The 19,572-nt window shown below is 40.4% G+C and overlaps 1 protein-coding gene across 2 annotated transcripts in view; it reads left to right on the forward strand.

Annotated features, from left to right (window-relative positions):
• AASS (aminoadipate-semialdehyde synthase) overlaps positions 1-16,809 on the forward strand; it is a 55,638-nt gene extending 38,829 nt beyond the window's left edge. For both annotated transcript variants that reach the window (XM_033098987.1, XM_033098988.1), the window contains exons 18-24: positions 1,197-1,337; positions 6,952-7,119; positions 10,872-10,967; positions 12,569-12,684; positions 13,347-13,435; positions 13,965-14,141; positions 15,362-16,809. In XM_033098987.1, the coding sequence (XP_032954878.1) occupies positions 1,197-1,337; positions 6,952-7,119; positions 10,872-10,967; positions 12,569-12,684; positions 13,347-13,435; positions 13,965-14,141; positions 15,362-15,480 (906 nt within the window). In that variant the 3' untranslated portion in view covers positions 15,481-16,809. The remainder of the gene's footprint in view (positions 1-1,196; positions 1,338-6,951; positions 7,120-10,871; positions 10,968-12,568; positions 12,685-13,346; positions 13,436-13,964; positions 14,142-15,361) is intronic.
• The last annotated feature ends 2,763 nt before the right edge of the window (positions 16,810-19,572 follow it).

Raw genomic sequence — 19,572 nt, forward strand, 5'->3', positions numbered from 1 at the left:
ATATATATATATATATACATATATGTGTGTGTATATCTATATATATGTGTATATATATATGATCTTTCTTTTTCATCAGATTGAGAGGCACCTTTGTTTAACTCTCCATGGTGTTCAGAATCCAGTGTTGGGGCCTGTGCTATGTCTGGATGTCTTTACTACCTGAAGTGACTATATATATATATATATATATATATATATATACACACACACACACACACACACACACACACACACACACACACATATATACACACATATATATATATATATAGTTACAAGCAATGGAGTACAGCATTAGGAATAGAGACAGTGGAAATGTAATGGTTGTGTGCTGTTAGACGGGTAGTAGATTACGGGAGGGGAGTTATCACTTTGTGAGGGATATAAGTGATAAATGTCTAACTATTACATTGTTTTATACACCTGAAACTAATAAAAAGAATATATATATATGTATACATATATATATATATTTTTAAAAAAAGCGTAAAACAATCACCACCTAAAACTGGGTATTCTTTGAACATTGTCAAATATCTTGTAAAATTTAAATTAGGAATAAAACTGTTCCATGTGATACATATACAAATTCTGCTTAAGATTGTCATCTTGTACAGTAAAATATTATGTTAGTATTTTCAAAAAAGATTTGACTTTTACAAGTGGGAACAATTCTTTACAACATCCATCCGTTGGTATTATGACGTATGTTTTACATATGAGAAGGAACTATTGGATAGGAAAACGTGACGAATCAGATGAAATGTTTTAGGTTTTATATATGTAATATAGAAAATCAAATATAGAATCAAATTAATTATAATTATATATTAATTATATATCATATATTAATTATTTAAAATGGTATATAATAATACATAATCAAATATATAATTTAAATACAGAAGTCAAGAGGAACTGACCAAGCAGAATTGAATAATAGTTGGAGTTTTAACTGAACACAATGTTAGTCACAATCTCTAGAGGTTTTTTTCTTTTTTTTAAAAATAATTATATATAAAATATAACCGTGACAAATGGTGTTTGGCTTTAAGGATGTATTTTGGAAAGCCTTAGGGACTTTAAGAAAGGAAAAACTGTAGGAAGTTTACCTCCTAGAAGTCGTACTTGATTAATTACTTAGGTACATTATTCCCTTTAACTTAACAATTAATTCCCCATTTGTCTTCCAGATTGAATCCTACATTTCCTACTGTGGCGGGCTTCCGGCCCCTGAGCATTCTGACAATCCTTTGAGATACAAGTTTAGCTGGAGTCCAGTGGGAGTTCTGATGAACATAATGCAGCCTGCCACCTACCTGCTCAATGGAAAGGTGACGGATTCTCATCCTGAGCTTTAGAGATGCAAACCTGCGCTAACTGCCCCGGAAAGTCCAGATTTCTCCCTGACACCAAGGCCCTTTGATAACGGCCGTGCTGCATGTCCCCCGGTCCTCTTCTCCTTTGGCATTTCTCAGTGTACATTTTCTGCTCCATGTAGTGTATCTCCTCATGGTTCCCAGCAAAGCCAGTGCTCATTCTTTCCACTTCTTGCACGTTATTTCTGCTTTTGGAAAAGCCACTTCTCGGCTTCTCTGCCTGTGTCAGCGTGATAAGCAATCCCAGAGTCCCTCCTCTGTGCTGGCCCTGAGGCAAAGCTCCAAAGGTTGTCACACTGAACGAGGTCCCTGACCTCAGAGAGCTCACAGCTAGGTTGGGGTGACTCTTGGAAGGGAGGTTTTGGTGGTTCAGGGAAAGAAACTCAGTTTTTTTCCCCCAGAATGTAAATGCTCTCTGAGTGTAGTGTTATTTTCATCACGTGACAAAGAAACGGTGACTGAAAGAGAATGTTAAGATCATTCAGCTGAGATTCAAACTCAGGTCTAACTCCAAAGCCTTTTCTTTCCCCCTTTACTGGATTGCCTCCTGGCAGGAAAGACAGATACTGGAGTAACAGCTATAAGCCAGTGAGAGAAGTTCCAAAGTACGCTCAAGTGCCACACGCTACATACAGATGAGAGGGCAGCCGATGTGACCTTGGTGAGGAGCTGGGGAGCAGAAAATGAGCAGAGGAAAGATGTGCTCGGCCAGCCGGGCAGGGTTGCTGCCACTCATGCCTGGGTTGGGCAGCGGCTTCATTTGATTCCTACCATAACCCTATCCGGTTTATAAGGGAGAAAATAGACATAAGAAGCTTAGCTAACAGCCACAGTTAAAGAGATCCAAGTGGTACAGCCAGTATCCAAGTCACATCTGTCTGCCCACGTATTTTATCCTCCTAACTGAAGGGAAGACTCCTTTTTGGAAGCAAGTACCGTATTTCCCTGAAAATAAGACTGGGTCTTATATTAATTTTTGCTCCAAAAGGCGCATTAGGGCTTATGTTCAGGGGATGTCCTCCTGAAAAATCATGCTAGGGCTTATTTTCCGGTTAGGTCTTATTTTTGGGGAAACACTGTATGAGGAGACTGAGGGTCCCTCTTTCAGTTTATGCCCACCCACCTCTCTCACCCACGCCTGGCCCTGCAGGGAGTGGTGAGTCACATGATGAGATGTGCGTCTTAAAAAGATTCTTCTGGCAGCAGTATTATAAATTCTCAGCGTATCTGTTAATCTCAGTGTGTGTTATGTACAAACAAAGGAGAAAAGAAACCATTTCTTTAGAAGCAAGGTGAATGTTGTTCTTAGCCACGGTGCCTGCGGTAGGGTGTGGCTCACAGCCAGGACACCTACAGAATACTGAGGTCTGGGCTTGTCCCGGGAGCTTCTGCTTTGCCTGGCTTTGGGGATCTTTAAAACCTCCCCTAGTGATTTGAACGTGTAGCTGAATTTGACAATAATTGATTTAGTGACCAGAAGACCGCAGCTGTACTTAAAACTCTACTAAACAAGCAACACACTTAAATTTGATGCTGGAAAGATACATCCACATGTTTCAAGGTATAAAACAGGACCCCTGAGTTCTGGTGCATGTGGAGGCATCCCTTAGAGTGTCTCCAAAGGCCATTTTAAAGGACCATTGGCCATCAGTCTCCTAATACATGTTTTAGGCAGTCAAGTTCCATCCAGTTCCCCAATTCTGTAATCACGAAGGTCTGGGCAAGAAACTCAGTCTGACGTTCTCCCACAGACACTTCTTTTGATCTGCCATAGCCCGTCTGCTGTTGCGTGTCAACAGCTCCTTCCACCTTCTGCAGTTGTAGAAAAGAGACTGGCCTATGCTTGATATAGACTACCGTGAATGCAGGAAAAATTCTCACTTCGATTGGGCAAAATTCTCCTTTTCAGGAGGCCATAGAACTGGCAAAGATAATGACAAGGAAAGGATCAGCAGAGTGCAACCCAAATAGAAAGGGCTTTGATGTCAGGAGCCTGGCATTGTTCTCTGGCTCTGCCGTCACTGGCTGGTGGCACTAGGACAATCATTGATTTCATGTCTTTGAGCTTTGGGATCCTTCTGAGGATAAACGTAATAATACCAGCCTTGTAGGGGTCTTACATTAGGACTCAGTGAGGTTGCATAGATTACAATTAGTTTAACAGCAAATTGTCAGACTCATGCGTCCCTAGCAAATATTAGTCACACAAAGAAATTGACGGTTATGAGAACTCAGGAAAAGGAAGCAGTTATTTTCAGGCAGCAGAAGTTGAATTTGTTGAATTTGGAGTTTTTCCCTTTCGTTCTGAACTCCTTTTGTAAAAAACAAGGAGTGCTTTTTGCATCTCCCTGGCACTGTGGAGGACCCAAAGAGAAAACATGATGTTTTTCTTTTCTTTGCTAAAATGATACTTTTTTCAAGGTCCCACTCCAGTCTCCTCTTGTGGATGCATCTTTTCCTGACCACTCCAGCCCCAATTCGCTATTCTTTTGACTGAACTCCCACACTTTGATTGTCTATGTCTAACAATTTTCCGGATGCTGTATTATTCACTCCATAATTCAAGTGTATCCGTCTGTCTTGCAACCCAGAAGACTCTTGTGTTCTTGTCCCTTCATCCCCTCTGTGGCCACAGAGGTGGCCTTACGTAATTCACAGAATCATAAAGGGGGAGCCAGGTGACTTCTGGCTTCTGCTTAAAGCTAAAGCCGTCAACTTTTCCAGCAACTTAAACATATGAGTAGCCTATGAATGAGGGCATATCTCATGGTCCTACATCTTGCAGTAAATTCCAGCCACTGGCACTATTTCTAGCTTCTAATGCTGTTTCTAACAAATCTTATTTCCTTCTACGTATTTGGAGACCGTGATTGTCCCTTCTCTTAGTTTTGTTCCCTCTCCTCTCCTAGATGGGTGGCACCTGAGTGATGTGACAGCATCACCATCATCTCCTTCAGCCTCCTCTCCCAAGCTACCCCCAGTTAAACAAATACTCTAAGCCAAGGCCATGCTTGCTCTGCAAACACGGCTTTGAGATAGGCTTTCTAGCCCTCAAGTTTGCCTTGACTGCAGCACCTAGCTCCTCCCGTATAGGAAATCGCGAGCTGCTACCGCTCCCGCTGCCTGCAGCCCTGCTCAATGCAATCTTCAGGTGTCCAACTGGCACCATCTGGAATGCTGTGATCTTGTCAGTCAGCACCCCTCTCAAGGTACTGACCCAGGGAGCAGCACAATGAAAGGTGTAGGTGTGGTACAGGAGAAAGAACATGGACATTGGAGTCAGGTAGACCTGGGTTCAGATCTGCCTCGGGGTGACTCAGCCTCAGTTTTCACCTCTGAAAAACGAGTTACTGTATGGATTGAAAGCAATGCATGTAAGGCCTGTAGCACACAGTGGGCCCTGAGTAAATGGTCGTTTATTTCCTGTGTTATATTTCTTGTTAGTGTAGCAATCAAGCTTATCATCAGTGATTCTCATTGGTTGGAAGGCGTGCACATGCATATGTGTGTGTGTGTGTGTTTGTGTGTGTGTGTGTACAAGAGTTGGACTTATAGCAGCCTGCAACAGCAGTGAATAATGCACCACTGTTTCTGCTGGGAGTGGGTCTTGGATATGAGCATTGTAAAGTCAGAAAAAAATGCATATTCTCTGCCAGATAGAAAAATCTATCTGTTTTCATCCAAGTCAATAATAAGATATCAAAGAGGACAGGGCTTATTAATAATGAACCCCATAATATGCCATTAGAAATACAACTCTGAGTTCATAACAAATGATAATGATTTCCTACTCGTTTTTGGGTCAAGTTGCTTCGGCAGCTGTCAGTCACTCTAAATGAATCATTCTGCTTACATTTCCTTATTTTCTTCACAAGAGTCTCGTGGTAGACTTATGAACCAACTGGTTTGTTTCTGACTAGTAAAGTGCTGGAATATAGACATCTTTGTTGAATTTTTCTTTAAAAAAAGTTCTGAACCTTCAAACAAGTACACAAAACTTTAGAATTGCTGTAGGTTATAGTCATAAGAGATGGGTGTGGAGACCCTGAAGGTTAACAATTGCCTTATTAATAGATTTTTCTTTAAAATTTAGAATCCTGATAGACAAAACTTGTTTTAAAGAAATAGTGCAGGAAGGGTCCCTTTGGAAATGTTTGCTGTACAGTCCAGAAGAGTTTCATAGGAGAAGTTAATGGAAAGCATTCTTCACTTCCTTCAGAGTCTCACTCTCAGGGCTGCAGACAGTGCTTGGTTCTCTACAGAGTGAGCCTTTTAAATGGAAAGACTCCGCTAGGCCTGACTACAGGTAGCATGGCCTGTTTTCTTCTGGGGCTTCAGCAACATAAACATATGTTTCTGTTTTTCATACCAAGGCACATGCAGAATCTATCTACAAATAAACTCTGCTTTGGGCAAATCCCTCAGAATCCGTTTGAAGGTACATAGCGGCTCCCTTGTGCAGGGTTGTTCTGTGCAGCTTTAGACATGACATCAGAAATAGTTTCCCGCAGTGCAAGCAGGAGAAAAGCCAGTTCTCCCAGCACCACCACCACCCCTTCCCCGGGAACCTCAGCCCTGATTTTATCGCTGCGGAGTATTTCCCGTTATCGTAAGGATGATCAGAAACGTCACCAGCTGAAAGGAAAACTTAGTCCTTTCATCAAAATGAAAGGAAAAAAAATGCGGCGCTGCGTTTTGAGTGCGTGCCAGGCAAGGGCTGCAGGGAAGGGCATTACTGAGAAATGGAAAGAGCTTGGGAACTGGTGATGTAACTTCTCACCAGGAGGAAGATCGCAGTAGCACTGCTTTGAGTCACACTGTGTGTTCATTGCGTTGTCTTTCTCGTGACGGGGCATCTCCCCCACTTCCTGTCCCCAACAGACACGTTAGGTTGAGTAGTCGAGGCTGTGGGCTCCTTCTAGCTCCTCCAGCGCAGCTCCTGGCACTTAGTAGATGTTCAGTAAATGTTCGTTCAATGACTAAAGAAGTGGATGGAGACAGGAATTGTATCTTATACATCACTCTCCTTACTCCCCCCGCGATAAGTGGGATCCTGGCACACACATAGTAGGTGCTCAGTAAATGCTAGCTGTGTGAATGAAATGGACCAGGCCGGTGCCTCATGCAGCATTCAGAAGGGGGATGGGAGAGAAGAAAAAGAACACTGAGGATATTGCCCTTATTCTTCGAGTATGTTAGCCATTTAAATCAGTATCTGTTGCTTTTAACATATTGTTTATTTAAAAACAAAACTCTCGTGGTACATAACTCAGTGCCATCTTACCCAGGGGCAAGAATAAGTAGAAAACAAGAGCTTAGGAAAAAAGCTAAATAAATGCTTTAAGTCAGATTTGAAAGCTTGGAAGAAAGGCCTTGCGAATTACGATGTTAGTGGAACAGCCTGAGTCTGGGATGTTGATCGCGATTTTTTCTTAAAATGCATTTTTCAAATCCTCTATTGCTTTCTTTTAAAACGTTGATTCCTTTAATTTGCAAACAACACAGATAAACGCCAAGGGGAGCACCCTGTTTACAATAACCCCCACTGTGCCTTTTCGATGTTCCTCAGGTTGTGAATGTTGCAGGGGGGGTCTCCTTTCTTGATGCGGTGACTCCCATGGATTATTACCCCGGATTAAATTTGGAAGGCTATCCCAACAGAGACAGTACCAAGTACGCTGAGGTTTATGGCATCTCGTCTGCTCACACTTTGCTGCGGGGGACACTGAGATACAAGGTAAGCAGCTGTATTTCAGATGAAACCCGTTGTGTGTATTGATTCACGTGATGTGTACACTTCATTTTCCGTAGTAATCAAAGTACTTCGGATGAGGAACCAGGCTAGAATATTTTCTCAGGGCTGTTGTCTTAGGAGACAACTCAAAATGTCTTGAGCAAAAAGGGAATTTTTGACGCATGAGCAGTGGGGCGTAGGCAAGGGACTAGCGTCAGGTGTAAGGAGTTTGGGGGTGGGTCACGTGACCTCTTTGGGACTTGGTTTCTCTTCACCTCTCAGCTCTTCCCTCATGTATTGGCTGCCGTCCCAGGTTCCACATGGTGGCAGCAGCCCCACCCTCTTAGGTTCAAAACAATGAGAATGAAAAAAATGCGTCTTCTTTATAGCTAAAAATACAATTTTTGTCTCATGAGCCCTTGAGGTCAGTGGGATAAAAATGTGCCAATCAGCTTTGGCCTCTGCTTTATGTCCCTAAAGATGAAGATGTAGTCAGCATCCAAAATGTTTTCACCACACAGTGAGGTGTCGATTCTAGGAGCAGAAACACAAATGTCCACTACACGTTTATTGATCACAAAAGAGTAGTTGCAAGTATGACCAGATTGAAACAATCAGGTTAATAGTTTCCTAGGGCTGTTATAACAAATTCCTACAAACTGGGTAGCTTAAAACAACAGAAATGTATTCTCTCACCATTCATGAAGTCGGAAGTCTGAAACCCACGTGTGGGCGGTGTTGGTGCCTTTTGGGGGCTTTGAAGGAGAAGCTCCCCATGCGTCTGAGGCTTTCCATGCCGTATGATTTAAAATTCCAACTTCCTAACATCCCAACATTTCCTGTTGCCTTTGTTACTTAAAGCAGGCGATGGTAATCAGTGAACACTGGTGCTGTTATTCCTGTGTGAAAGGGAAATGACAGAAAAAATTAATGTAAGAGCAGAGGTTATTTCCACAGTGTCGGCACATGAAGACTGGCTCTTGGTTCGCCTCGTTTCTCCATGTCTAACTCCTATTTATTCTTAGCGAGAAGACAACCACTGCATTTCTTCCTCTTTAAAGCTTCGATTGCATTTATTGGCACTTAGCATTTCCTCCCAGCACTTTTAGTCAGATTGTTATGTATCTTTTTCTTGTCTCCTGAAATAGATTTTAAGGTCCTGGAGGGCAGGTACCTGCGTTCTCCTGAATGTGATGCTCTCTCTGTCCATAATCCAATGAGATGCCTGTGATAACAGCCTGAGGGGATCTAGGACCCAGAGATATTCCACAAGCCTGTGGGTACAGTGGATATTCCAGTCCAAATTGCAGCCATAAATCCCCAGCTCTGGCAGATCTCCCGATTCTGTTTTCTTCAATTCGTTCTAAGAATATAAGTAGTAACTTTTGGGGGCGGGAGGAAGTTCTAGAAATTAGGATTTTCCGATAGCTTGAGGTATAGTCTCTTACCAAATATGTAGAGCCCAACACAGAGGATTTTAAGCTTTTTAAGAATTGAATCAAACTCTGAAGTGTATGGATGAGAACCCCCCCACCAAGGACCCCGTGTCGCATTCATGAGGTCACCATCCTATGTCAGCAACCCTTCAGTACCCTGAATATTTCATTCAGTATTAGAGATGAGACACTATCACCCAAGTGTGACAGGGACACCTTGGCCACTCTCCTGCACCTGCCTGTCACCGTGTAGACCCAGCTTGACATCACCTTACCACCGCATCTTTCTTAGCTCCTGCTCCTTCACTCGCCTGCCCCACATCTACCTGCATGTCTGCTCCTTTGTGCTCTGTGCTTACCTCTGTCGGAGCACCTATCATATTCTACTGCAGTGTGGTCGTCTGTGGCCATGGGGCCTGCCCACTGTGTGCCGGCCATTTTCTGTTGGACCTGTCTGACCTCTCTACTGGACTGTAGTTTCTTCATGGGTGGGGACTGCATTTTTCAGCTCTGTGGCCTCAGCTCCTAGCACAAGCCTGACACATAGCAGCTATGCTAAATGCTAACTGATGAGTGAATACATACAATAAGTTCATTTCTAGAGGTCACCATAAAAATATATTTCTGCAATTGGGTGCGGCTGGTTAGCTCAGTTGGTTAGACCGCAGTGCTCTTAACAACAAGGTTGCTGGTTCCATCCCCACATGGGCCACTGTGAGCTGTGCCCTCCACAACTAGATTGAAACTACTACTTGACTTGCAGCTGATAGGTCCTGGAAAAGCACACTTAAATGAATAAAAGTTTAATATATATATATATATATTTCTGCAATTAAGAAATAGCTCAGAAATGGCTCAGTGTTTCAGATGTTGGATAAAGGGATCTCTGGCACTTGGGGGTATAGCTTTTTTGTTTCTCCTCTTTGAAGTATATTTACATTGGGTTAGAAAAACTAAATGTGAGTTCTTTAATTAGTAACTTTTGAACAGTTTGAATAATACAACCTTTCAGAAATGTGAAAATTACTAGTTGGCCACACATTAAATAGTGAAATACCCAATAAAATAATTTTATTATTTAATACCTTTATTGCTTCTAAAGTCATCTCCCACCCTTCTCCTCCTCCTCTCCTTTCTCTCTCTCTCTCTCTCTCTCTCTCTCTCTCTCTCTCTCTCTCTCTCTCTCTCTGATTGCACTGCATACAAAGCTCCTTATTTCTTGGCCTTCCCGTTCCACCCCCCGATTTGCTCACAGGAGAACATACCATTATAGTCTTCCTTCACTTTATCGTAATTGAGAATCTATTCATCCAGTCATTTGTTCTCTCTCAGCATACTGGACTGCTGGATAATGGGGTGAGGGCAGGCAGATGAAGGACACACACACACACACACACACACGTATGCACACACGCACACATGCACCTACACATGCATTTTCTATACCTACAGTTTAGCAGCTATATAGACATTTGATTACAGTTTGTGTCAAGTGCCGTAATAGAGATATGTAAGAAATGCTACAGCAATACAGAGAGGGGAGTGCCCATTCACCTAGGGGGCTCGGTAGGAACGCTGAGCCTGGTCTTAAGGGAGGAGTAAACATCTGCTAGGTGAGGAAGGCTGGCTCCCGCATTCTAGTCCCAGGGGCAGCGTGCACAGAGGCCCAGGTCTCTGGAAGAAACGCAGCATGTTTGGGGGATGGTGAGTAGTGGAGAAGACAGTAGTGAGTCAGGCTGGAGGTGCATATTGGGATGGGTTTTAGATAATATGCCAAGGATTTCAGACTTATCCTGTAGACAATGAAGGACAACGTGAGGAATTTTTATCAGAGCGATGACATTTTCGGAAATTCTCTCTGGTCTATCTTTTTTGCCCTGTTCCTTATATGTGTTAAGCCTCACACATATAAGGTGGCCCTTAGTAGGATGGATTATCTGCTCTGGGGGCTATTCTTACAAGCTCCTTCTTCCATTGTGAGAGACAACAGCTGTTCAATTAAAGACTATGCTCCTGAACTGGAAGCATATAAATAAGAGGACATTTGCCCCGTGCTGCGTGAACCTCTCACATGAACCTAGAAACAGAAGTAAAGACCCATGTTTTGCAAGGTCCCTTATGTAAACTAGTGGAATTGTGACACTATTGATTTTGATTTGAACCTGAAGGAGGTTGCGTGCCCACTGGTAATACAAATGACTCTCTTCAGCCTGTTTTCTGCACGAATTGGAACGATAGAGCCCTCATTTCAAAAAAGTCTTTGAAATGTCTTTCTTTGAACAGAAAATTTTCATATACTGATAATAATTCTTGTTACAGGGATATGCCAAAGCCTTGAATGGGTTTGTGAAATTGGGTCTTATAAACAGAGATGCATTTCCTGCCCTTCAACACGAGGCCAAGCCTCTCACCTGGGTGAGTGACTCCAGAATCATAGTGTATGCTGGTCTTCAGAGATGTCTTCTGCAATAGGTTTGAACTTGGGTTTGGACCAGCAAAAGAACCCACTCGGTGGCTTACGTGCCCCAAGTCCCCTCTCCCTTCACTATTATGAGAGGATGGAGAGAGCACGGAGGCTGACTCACCTGGTCTGTTTCCTGCTGCACCTTCTGCCACTCGATCACTCCCTCAGCCCTGGGAGGAGATGGACTTGCTTTCTGCACTGGGCTCTGGGCTCTGCCACTTGTCTAAGTGGTGACTCAGTGACAGGAGTGAAGTTTGGGCCTTCTGAAACTGATAATGCAGGAGAGCTGCTGGTGGTATTACAGAAGTGGATTTCCAACCCGTGTAACCTATTAGTTCTTTCATTTGTCCATTTGTAACCATGAGTAATTTGAGTTTTCTATTACTGAGTTTATGCCCATATCTGTGTTGTAGTAAAATCCTGAAGTCTTAGAGTTGGAAGGGACTTTGGAGGATCGGAACTGAGTGTAGATCTTCCACTAACTTTCAGGAATTAACTTGTTACTAGATGGTCTTCCAACTTAATGTGCCTATATTCCAATAGAAATGCCAGAAATTTATCATAATTAGAAAAGGATCAATGTTACTAATCCCAGTAAGTCTCCCAAAGAAACTCTGGTAATCTTGCTAGCCAGTTGCTTATAAATTCATTTTTTTGTGTATCTGAGAGCCTTCCCAATCTGTTTCATATTTCATAAATGTAGTTTTTGGGCAGGAGTGAATAGGCATCCATAGGGTGACTCTGGGGTTGAGGCAGCTGCATCGGGCAGGTTGGTACAGGAGTTTGGGGGCTGGTCCCAGTATCTTGGTGGCTACAGTCTAGAATAAGGGGTTGGAAAACTTCTTCTTTTTTTTTTTTTTTTTTGTCAAATACCAGATTGAAAATATATTAGGACTTATGGGCCATGCGGTCTCTGTCAGACTACTCAGTTCTGCTTTAGACAATACACAAGCAAATGTTTTATTTACAAAGCCAGGTGGTGAGCCGAATCAGGCCTGTGAACCAGTTTGTTGACCCTTAATCTAGAGCATACCTTTTCCCTTAGGAGTTTGGAAAAAGTCTTATTTAGAAAGAAAAAGTTATGACCACTGCTTAAGTGTTCTTCCTTTGAGATTTTATTATCTGCAAGGTCTTTCTCATCTTTCGAATCTACAAAAGAATTCTGGTTGCTACTAGCAACCACAGCAATAAGCTCCTTCCACTTTACCTTGGTCAAAATGGACTGGTGGAAGATAAGGCAGAATGGGTGAAAAAGTGATGGAGAGGTTATGCAAAGGCAGGACGTGTGATGGTGAATATGATACTGTCCGTATGGTATTGATTTAATGTTCTGATCCATTTTTATTGCTGAAATATCATTCTGGAATACCATGCACTTATTGGTGTGTGGGTGAGCAGACATGTGTATGCACATGCATGTGTTACATTTCACTATTTTTAATTTAAAATTTGGGATGCATTTGAGGTCCAATGTCTTAATAAAATACTTCCTCAACTTATTTTTTTTACTTTATTAGAAACTTAGAATTTTTATTTTTATATTTCGAACCAGAAAGAGCTCCTCTGTGATCTCGTTGGGATTTCACGCTCCTCCAAGCATGATGTGCTGAAGGAAGCTGTCTCTAAGAAACTAGGAGGAGATGATACACAGATGGCAGCTGTTGAACAGTAGGTACCCACCGACCAACTTAGAGCAAAATATTGGATCAATGACTACCTAGCCCTCTCTCATCAAAGGAAGGTCAAAATAGAACCAAACAGTTTACAATGTCTTTGATTAATTTCCTGCTGTAACGTTGGCCTGCTGTAGAGAGATTACCACATACTATGTTCACGTGGGGGTAAAACCTAGATAAAGAGAGAAATTCAATGGCAATTATAACTTGGGAAATACTTGTTTGGAGACACTTTCCTCTCAGTTCCTGAGAAGGTGGGATATTGTTTCTCTTCTGTAGGAGATTCTCCCAGTCTTCCTCGAACTGCTTTAAAACACTCATTCACATGACTGTGATACATTTCACTGGTATCTTTAATGTGGGAGAACTAACCTGTAAGTTAATCTCATCAAAAGCTTTGCCACAGAGTGCACTTCCACTGTGTAAGTTCTGCTCCAGGGAGCAGGGCCTGGGGGAGTCCGGGGATGATTGTAAGAGTTAAGACATTAACATTGTTATTATTATTTTACAATTTAGCAAAGTCCTATAATTTGAACTGTTATTTTGTGCTTCTTGCCTTTTAAGATTAAATCCAAGGAGCGCTTCCTTCTGCTTCCCAAGTGGGAATATGTATATAGGACTTGACCTAATGCAGCCATCTGTTGTGCTTCGCAGGTTGGGGTTACTTGGGAATGAACAAGTCCCGCGGGCCGAGTCTGTTGTGGATGCGCTTTCCAAGCATTTGGCCATGAAACTGTCCTATGGTAGGTAGGCCATGGGCTATCAGCTGAACATCCCAGAAGAACCAGAAGATGCAATCAGTACAACTAGAAAATTAGGTTGGAGAACGGGAGCCACGCAGTAGGAGTCGGGGTGTATGATATCAGGGAAAGAACACTTGGGCTGTTTTTCTAGAGGGAAGAATAAGAGAACTAGTAAGAATTACCTTGGGTAATATGGGAAAGGAAAAAAACATGATTAGTTTTCCCTTTAATTTTTCACCCTTTAGGAAATGCTGAAGGAACATTTCTGATGGTCTCTACAGCAGTGTCCTCGAGTCCATAGCCAGGCTGTAGTGACAACAACCTGAATAGAAGAATGTGATTAGAGTTATCATTTCCTTGAGTTTTTCACTTGATCTTTTGGCTAAAAAGCATTCTACATAATTATCTGAGGACCATTTATAGTGGGGGGGGGGCGGAACTTGTGAGAGCAGAACGGCAGCAGCAGGAGAGAAAATACAATATTGGAGTTGTCATGATCGTGGCATTTTAAATGTCTGTTTATTTTAAGGTCCTGGAGAGAAAGATATGATTGTGATGAGAGACAGCTTTGGAATCAGACATCCTTCTGGACATTTAGAAAATAAAACGATTGATCTTGTGGTTTACGGAGACGTCAAAGGCTTCTCAGCCATGGCTAAAACTGTGGGGTTACCCACTGCTATGGCGGCCAAGATGTTGCTGGATGGTAAGTTCTTTCATCGGAGGTCTGAGCCTGCCTCCGTATCATCTCCAAGTCATTCAGTGCCTGGACATCAAGTAACTACTTTTGCGTTACTGGCATTCACTAAAAGTGAGCCATCTCAGAAAATCCAAGTGCTAGCTGACTGGGAGGTTACTCTGTGCTGAGTAACAAACATGGATTTGAGAGTTAGACTTGATTTCTGTCCCAGTTCCGTCGCAATATGGCTGAGGGCTGGAGTACAAGTTACACAACATCTCCGAACCAGAGTTTCCTCATCTATAAAGTGGGGATTGCCGGCTCTAATTCATAGGGTTGTTGTGACACGACAGCGAAATAATGCATAAAGCTCCTACCACATAGAGGGGCCCCCAGGGGATGTTAACTCCCTCCCTTGCTTTCCTTGGTTTTTCATGTTTTGGTGGTGGTAACACTGAAATAGAGCACAGATCTTCAATAATTAGAGATGATATTTTATTTATCTTCGTATCTCCGTATACGATCAGTACTCAATAAATATTTTAGACAAAATGAATTCAAATTTCAACTCTTCACTCATCCCTTAAGATCGCATATATGTTCAAATAAGCATGACCTCTGAATAAAATACCCCATTTGGTCATTCTGAATGTGTAAGGGGAGTGGAAAACATCAAAGCATGTCAATGTCGCATAATAAGAAAACCTGTATCTATAAGTGCCTGTCAGCTAATAGCAAATTAAACCACAGGCTTAGTTTTTGAGGAACCAGAGTCCAGAAGTGATGAGGTGTGAGGTCACACTGGCCTTTAAGGAACGTGCCCAGATTTACTGTTTCAGTAATCCTGGCAGATACCCACGCCCAAAAACCAGATTGGTTTTAATTCATTTTTTTGTGTTGTACTTTTAAATAAACTCACATCGGCAAACAAAGCAGACCAGTTAGGTTTACTTTACTTTCTTACTGTATTGTCTGATTGTCTTGGCTGGAATTAGTGTAGTTAAATGTGTGGATTCTGACACGGTCCGTAAGTCTAGCTGCGTTTTCAATTTAAAATTAACCCCATTTCCTTGCAGAGTGTTGATTAATCATGTAGCAGGGAACATTTAAGCAGCTATTTAAAAAAAATGCCTAGGCCTCCAAAAATTCATTGACTCTGAGTGTACTGCTATGTGGACATACTTGCTGTAGAAATTAATATTTAATACCACCTTTAAAATGGTAAATGCAAATTAATTTTCTTTCAGGTGAAATTCAAGCAAAAGGCCTGATAGGGCCCTTTTCAAAGGAGATCTACAGACCGATATTGGAGCGCATTAAAGCAGAAGGCATTATCTATACCACACAGAGCACGATCAGCTCTTAATTGAGAATTATATTTTGCTTTCATCTTCCCTGGAAACACAGCTCTGAATATTTGTGCAACACACGTTTGCTACTGTGCCATTTTAAAATATAAAACATGATATGTTTTGATTGTCATTACAATGGTGTTTTGAAATATAAATCTCTATTTTAATACGAAAACATTTGAAACAGGAAATGCCAGTAATTACCAGAGAACGTTAATAATTCTATTATGTATTTTTTCATGTGTATGTAAAAGTGATAATGATTGTGCTATTTGTTAATTTATTGTGCAACTTTTTTTCCTACAAGAATGTATTTTCCTATATTCAGCAGATGCAGGTTCATCTTTTTAGATATAAAAAAATTTCCTCAACACCACAGAAATGCAAAGGATCATAAGAGGCTACTACAAACAATTATATGTCAGCAAATTAGAAAATCTAGAAGAAATGGATAAATTCCTAGAAACACACAACCTTCCAAGACTGAAATCATGAAGAAATAGAAAATCTGACTAGACCAATTACATGTAATGAAATTGAATTAGTAATTTAAAAACACTCCCAAAATAAAAGGTCAGGACTAGACGGTTTCATAGGTAAATTCTACCAAACATTTAAGAAGAGCTAACACCTATCTTTCTCAAATTATTCCAAGAAATTAGAGAGGAAGGAACACTTCCAAACTCATAGGAATAGATTGACAGTCCAGAAATAACCTTCATATTTATGGTCAATTGATTTTTGAAAAGGGTGCTAAGACAATTTAATAGAGGAAAATAGTCTTTTCACCAAATGGTGCTGGAACAACTGTATATCCACATGCGAAGGAATTGAAGATGGACTCTTGCCTCACAGCACATATAAAAATTAACTCAAAGTGAACCAAAGAGCAAACATTATAAAACTTAGAAAAACATCGTAGGTGTAAGTCTTCATGACCTTGGATTAGACAATGGTTTCTTGAATAAATGACACCAAAAGTACAGCAACAAAAGGGAAAAAATACATAAATTAGGCATCATTAGAAATTAAAAAAAATTTGTGCTTCCAAAAGTGCCATCATGAAAGCAAAAAGACAATCCACAAAATGAGAGAAGATTTTTGCAAATCATATATCAGGTGAGGGAGGAACTTGTATTTAGACTATATGAAGAACTACTATAACCCAATAAAAAGACAAAGATCCCAATTTAAAGAAGTGGACAAAGGATCTGAAATGACAGTTTTCCAAAGAAGATATAAAAAGGCCAGTAAACACATGAAAAAATGCTCAACCTCATTAGCTATCAGGAAATGCAAATCACACTTACAGTGAAATACCACTTCATACTCACCAGGATAATTATAATGAAAAAGATGATAATAACAAGTGTTGGTGAGGATGTAGAGAAAGTGGAACCCTCGTAAACTGCTGGTGGAAATGTAAAATGGTACAGCTGCTTGGGAAAACAGTTTGGCAGTTCCACAAAAGGTTATACATAAAGAGTTACAATATGACCCAGCAATTCCACTCTTAGGTCTATACCCAAGAGAAATGAAAATGTATGTCCACACAAACACTTGTAAGCAAATATTCATAGCAGCAATATTCATAACAAAAAATGAGAACAAGCCAAATGTCCATCAAGTAATAAATGCATAAACTAATAAATGCATATCCATATGATAGAATTGGGGTCTTTGTCTTTTTATTTGACAATAAAAAAGAAATGAAGTACTGGTAACATGCTACAACATGGATGAACCTTGAAAACATTATGCTAAGTGAAAGGAGCCATTATGCTAACAAAAGTCCACATATATGATTTCATTTATATGAAATGTCCAGAATAGTCAAGTCTATATATGGAGAGAAACTAGTGGTTTCTTAGGACTGGTGGGGTTAAAGGTGAGAGAGAGTGACAACTAATGAGTATGGGCTTTCTTTTGGGGTGATGACAATGTAGAATTGATTGTGATTATGGGTGCTTAACTCTGAATATACTAAAAAAACACTGAATCGTATACTTTGAATGTCTGAATTGTATGGGATTGTATGGGATGTGAATTATATCTTAAGTTGTTATTAAAAAGATTAAATTACAAATAAAAGTTTTTTTGCTCCTTGGGGAAAATTGTGTGTGTGTGTGTGTAAATATAAATATATTTATATAAAGTAAAGAATGTTCTATATAAACACCTGTTTGACTTTCACAATCTGTGCTCATATCCTAGCATATGACAGTGATTCTGCCCTTGAAATAAGCAGGTATTATATGTGAGGTATATGGCAGTTGAGAAAACATTTGAAAAGGATCCAAATTGTTTAAGGCCTGGTTCTACCTGTCACAAAGAGTATACGGAGATTAATAATTTATTCATAAGATATTTCTGTTATGGCGGTTTTCTTCTTTTTACCACTACATTGAGTTTAACACAATCAATTTGGAAATACAACTTGATCCCATCCCGATGAAAAGTGGCCCCGATGGAATGGAAACTAGAAAACTAGCAGCTTGGGTGGGAGAAGGAAACCTGTTGAGATCTCAATGTAATTGGTTTGGGCTTTATGGTAACAGCAATAAAGGGGATATGATTGAGGAACTGGCCTAACGTCAGTGCTAGAAAAGGAAATGTCAGTAAACTTGAGTAAAGAGAAGTGTAATCGAACACTGCATCGGCTCTCAGTTACAGGTTTTCCCACAGAAATTTCATTAATAAGGATGGTAGTGGCAGGATCCAGGGAAGAACGGATAGGTTATAGCTATAAGCATATGCATACTCGTATAGATGGGAAGGAAAGTTTCTATGAAGAGTGGGATACTAAATATTTTAGGCTTTGCAGGCCAAAGGCATCACAACTGCTCATTTCTGCCTTTATAGTGTGAAAGCAGCCACAGACAGTACATAAATGACTGTGTGCCATTAAAACTTTATTTACAAAAACAGGTGGTGGGCAGTCTTGGCTTTTGAGCCGTAGTTTGTGACCTCTTGGTTTAATCATTTTGGTAGTGTCAATGCTCACATCGTCCAGATCTTTCTACCCCTTTTGGCCTCTTTCAGATAATATTGATTTTCTATTGTCCAGTTTTCCTTGTCCTAGACCCTTGAGATAGTAGACCTTCTCCTTTGAGAAGCGCGTGATTGGTTCTACAACAGACTAGCTGTTTCCTTCATAAAATGAAGATAGCAGTAACTCACAAGGAAGTTATAAAGGTTAATGAGATAATGTAATAGAAAAGCCTGATACCTAGCATTCTTTTATAATAACATCTTTGCCTGAAGTTTAGGTAAAAGTTAATGAGATTTTAGCTTTGAGATTTTTTTCAATCTTTTTGAAGACTCGTCAAACACCCATGCTGCTTAAACTATAGATGTATTGACTCCAATGAGAATCTTAAAGTGATTGTAGAGTGGAAAGGATCAAAATAATCATTTGGCCAGACCTTTGATTTTACAAAAGAGAAAATGTTAAATGCCTAGCCTAAGGTGACAAGACTTAATATTGAAATTTGATCATCTTTTGAAGACTAAAAATAGTTGATAAAATTTGGGAAGCACTCTGATTTATAAAACATCTCTCACCGTGGGTTATTAGGGCCACCACTAGACGACATTATGCCTTTTTTTTTTTTTTGACATTATGCCTTTTTGAGAAATAGAGAAAAGCACTCCTTCTTTAAGACACTTTTATCTGTCAAAAAATTGTCATCAAATATGTAATTTATTAGAACACACTTTACTACTGTCTGATGGAAAATTGGCATAATAAATATTAATCATATTAAATACATGTCATAATAAACATTCAATATCTGTGATGGGATAATCTCCCCTGTAGATGCACTGCACAATTTGCAGTCATACAAAGTAGCTAATCTTGTCCTTAAATGTTGTACAAATTAACTTTCTTCACTATGGTTGACGTTTGTGGATTGTTTGCAATGGAAACACATTTACCCAAACTGAATTCCCCTGGAAAGGATCCAATGAGAAAAGCTGCCTGTTCTGGAACAATCCTTGTTAGTCACTGACAGCTAATCTCATAACTTCATATTTCCAACCTTGTTTTAGTCCTAACACTCGTTCCTTGTATTAGCAAGAGTTACAAAACACAGGGTTCGAGT

The sequence above is a fragment of the Rhinolophus ferrumequinum genome, chromosome 26, assembly GCF_004115265.2.
Source record: "Rhinolophus ferrumequinum isolate MPI-CBG mRhiFer1 chromosome 26, mRhiFer1_v1.p, whole genome shotgun sequence".
NCBI lineage: Eukaryota > Metazoa > Chordata > Mammalia > Chiroptera > Rhinolophidae > Rhinolophus > Rhinolophus ferrumequinum.